The 1,747-nt window shown below is 50.9% G+C and overlaps 1 protein-coding gene across 2 annotated transcripts in view; it reads left to right on the forward strand.

The window, feature by feature from the left end:
- Window positions 1-666: 666 nt before the first annotated feature.
- QPCT (glutaminyl-peptide cyclotransferase) overlaps window positions 667-1,747 on the forward strand; it is a 35,108-nt gene continuing 34,027 nt past the window's right edge. Inside the window, exon 1 of one of the 2 annotated variants that reach the window (XM_069108582.1) lies at window positions 667-1,121. In XM_069108582.1, the coding sequence (XP_068964683.1) occupies window positions 981-1,121 (141 nt within the window). In that variant the 5' untranslated portion in view covers window positions 667-980. The remainder of the gene's footprint in view (window positions 1,122-1,747) is intronic. The other variant, XM_069108581.1, reaches the window with a different exon arrangement.

A 1,747-nucleotide genomic window follows, 5' to 3' on the forward strand; every position in this document is an offset into this window, starting at 1 on the left:
TGCATATGAGTAAAAACCTCTTAACTTTGGGAGCCATTCAAAAGTAGAATGGTGTGTCTTGGGAAGTAGGGGGATTACTCTCCTAATATTAGTCCCTTCCCTCTGGGATTATCTCCAATTCATCCAGCCTATATCTTTTTTGTTTTTTTTTTTTTGGGGGGGGGACTATTTTTTTTCTTATTCTCTCCTTTCAACTGTTGCCTCATGAAGAGAAGGGATTATTTTTTGTTTTTATTTGCATCCCTGGCACTTAAGCACAGCTCCTGGCAGAGTCTGTCAGGACTCAATAAATACTGGTTGACTTGACTTGCTAAAGGTCTAAAATTCCCTGATAGCCACTTGTTGGGGAAAAGGTAAAGGGATTCCTGCTCAGCCCTGGGTTGGACTAGATGGCCTCAAGATGTCTATACCAATTCTTAAGTTGCGTGTTGGGTTTCCTGTGTGTAAGTTAGCATTGATCAAAGATCCTGATGAAAAATTTGTGAAGGAGAATGGATGAATTGTGCTCCCTTAGACAGCTTTTTGCAGGAGTTGTAAGAACACTGCATGACCCCTGCAGCCTGGGCGAGTTCTTTCTGAACATCCCCTCTGGGATCGGCTAAGGAGACGTGGCATCTAAGCACTCTTCCACATCTATCCCCACCCTAGCTTTCCCCCAACCTTCTCAACGTGGGAAGGGGTCGCCTTTGTTTCCGTTGAAGCTTCCGCCTCCTCCAGCAGCCTGATCGGTGTAGGTTTTCTAAAATCGGGAGAAGACTGGACAAGTCAGCGACTAAGGCTGCCCACAGAAAGCATTCGTGTGGGGCGGGAGCCAAAGGGGGAGTGGGAAGGAAGAGATGGAGAGGCGGGAGCAGCCCGCGGACCTAAGGGCGGAGTAGTGAGAAGAGGGCCGAGCTGAGGGAAAGGAGGCGCGTTCTCTGGCTCGTGACCGTCAGCAGCTGCGAGAGTAAGAGCCCAGCCTTGGGCAGGCAGCATCAGAGATGCTAGGCTGTGAGCGCAGAAATGGGGCAGCAAAGCCTTGGCGTCCAACAAGGATCATCTACCTGCTAATGGCAACAGCCTCCCTTCTCCCCGATGTGTGTGCGTACACAAGGGGTTCCACTACCTGGACGCAGGAGAAGGTGAGGGGGCTAGTGAGAATGAGTGTGTGCGCGCCCGCGTGCACAGCTGTATGCAGACATAGGGGCAGGGGGTCTGGGAGGTGGTGAGAAGGATGATGGGATCTGTCTGTGCGAGTTCATAGGTAGGGATGGAAGCCTAAGCGGTATTAAGCTTTCATGGGTTCCCCCTCTCCGAGTCATGAGAAAGACGCCCCCACACCATTCACTCCTACATCAGCAACTGGGGGGTTACTGGGCCCGATATCTCAGGCGGGTGATTTGGCTGTCTGCGACCCAGAAAGTGGTTAGATGATGTCATGGGTCTGGCCCCTACTGTGGGTCGATTGGGGGTGTTGGAGGCAGGCACAGGAAGTCTGCCTTGACGGGCAGTGAAAGATAACGAGATAAGAGCTCGTCTTTGGGCTCTGCCACCCACTCTGGATGATGGTTGGCAGGGTTCATTACGAACACAGCCCTAAGCAAAAGCTAGGGACACCTGGAAGCACTCTCTTCTGCTCTTTCATTGATGAGTGAAAACCTGTCCTTTGATTGTTGAACTTTCCATTAGGTTAGTCCTCAGGTAGTGGGATTTTTCCTTCTTTCCTTCCTTCCTTCCTTCCTTCCTTCCTTCCTTCCTTCCTTCCTTC

The sequence above is a fragment of the Petaurus breviceps genome, unplaced genomic scaffold, assembly GCF_028583685.1.
Source record: "Petaurus breviceps papuanus isolate PSGF00001 unplaced genomic scaffold, PetGlider_PUasm1.0 90407, whole genome shotgun sequence".
NCBI lineage: Eukaryota > Metazoa > Chordata > Mammalia > Diprotodontia > Petauridae > Petaurus > Petaurus breviceps.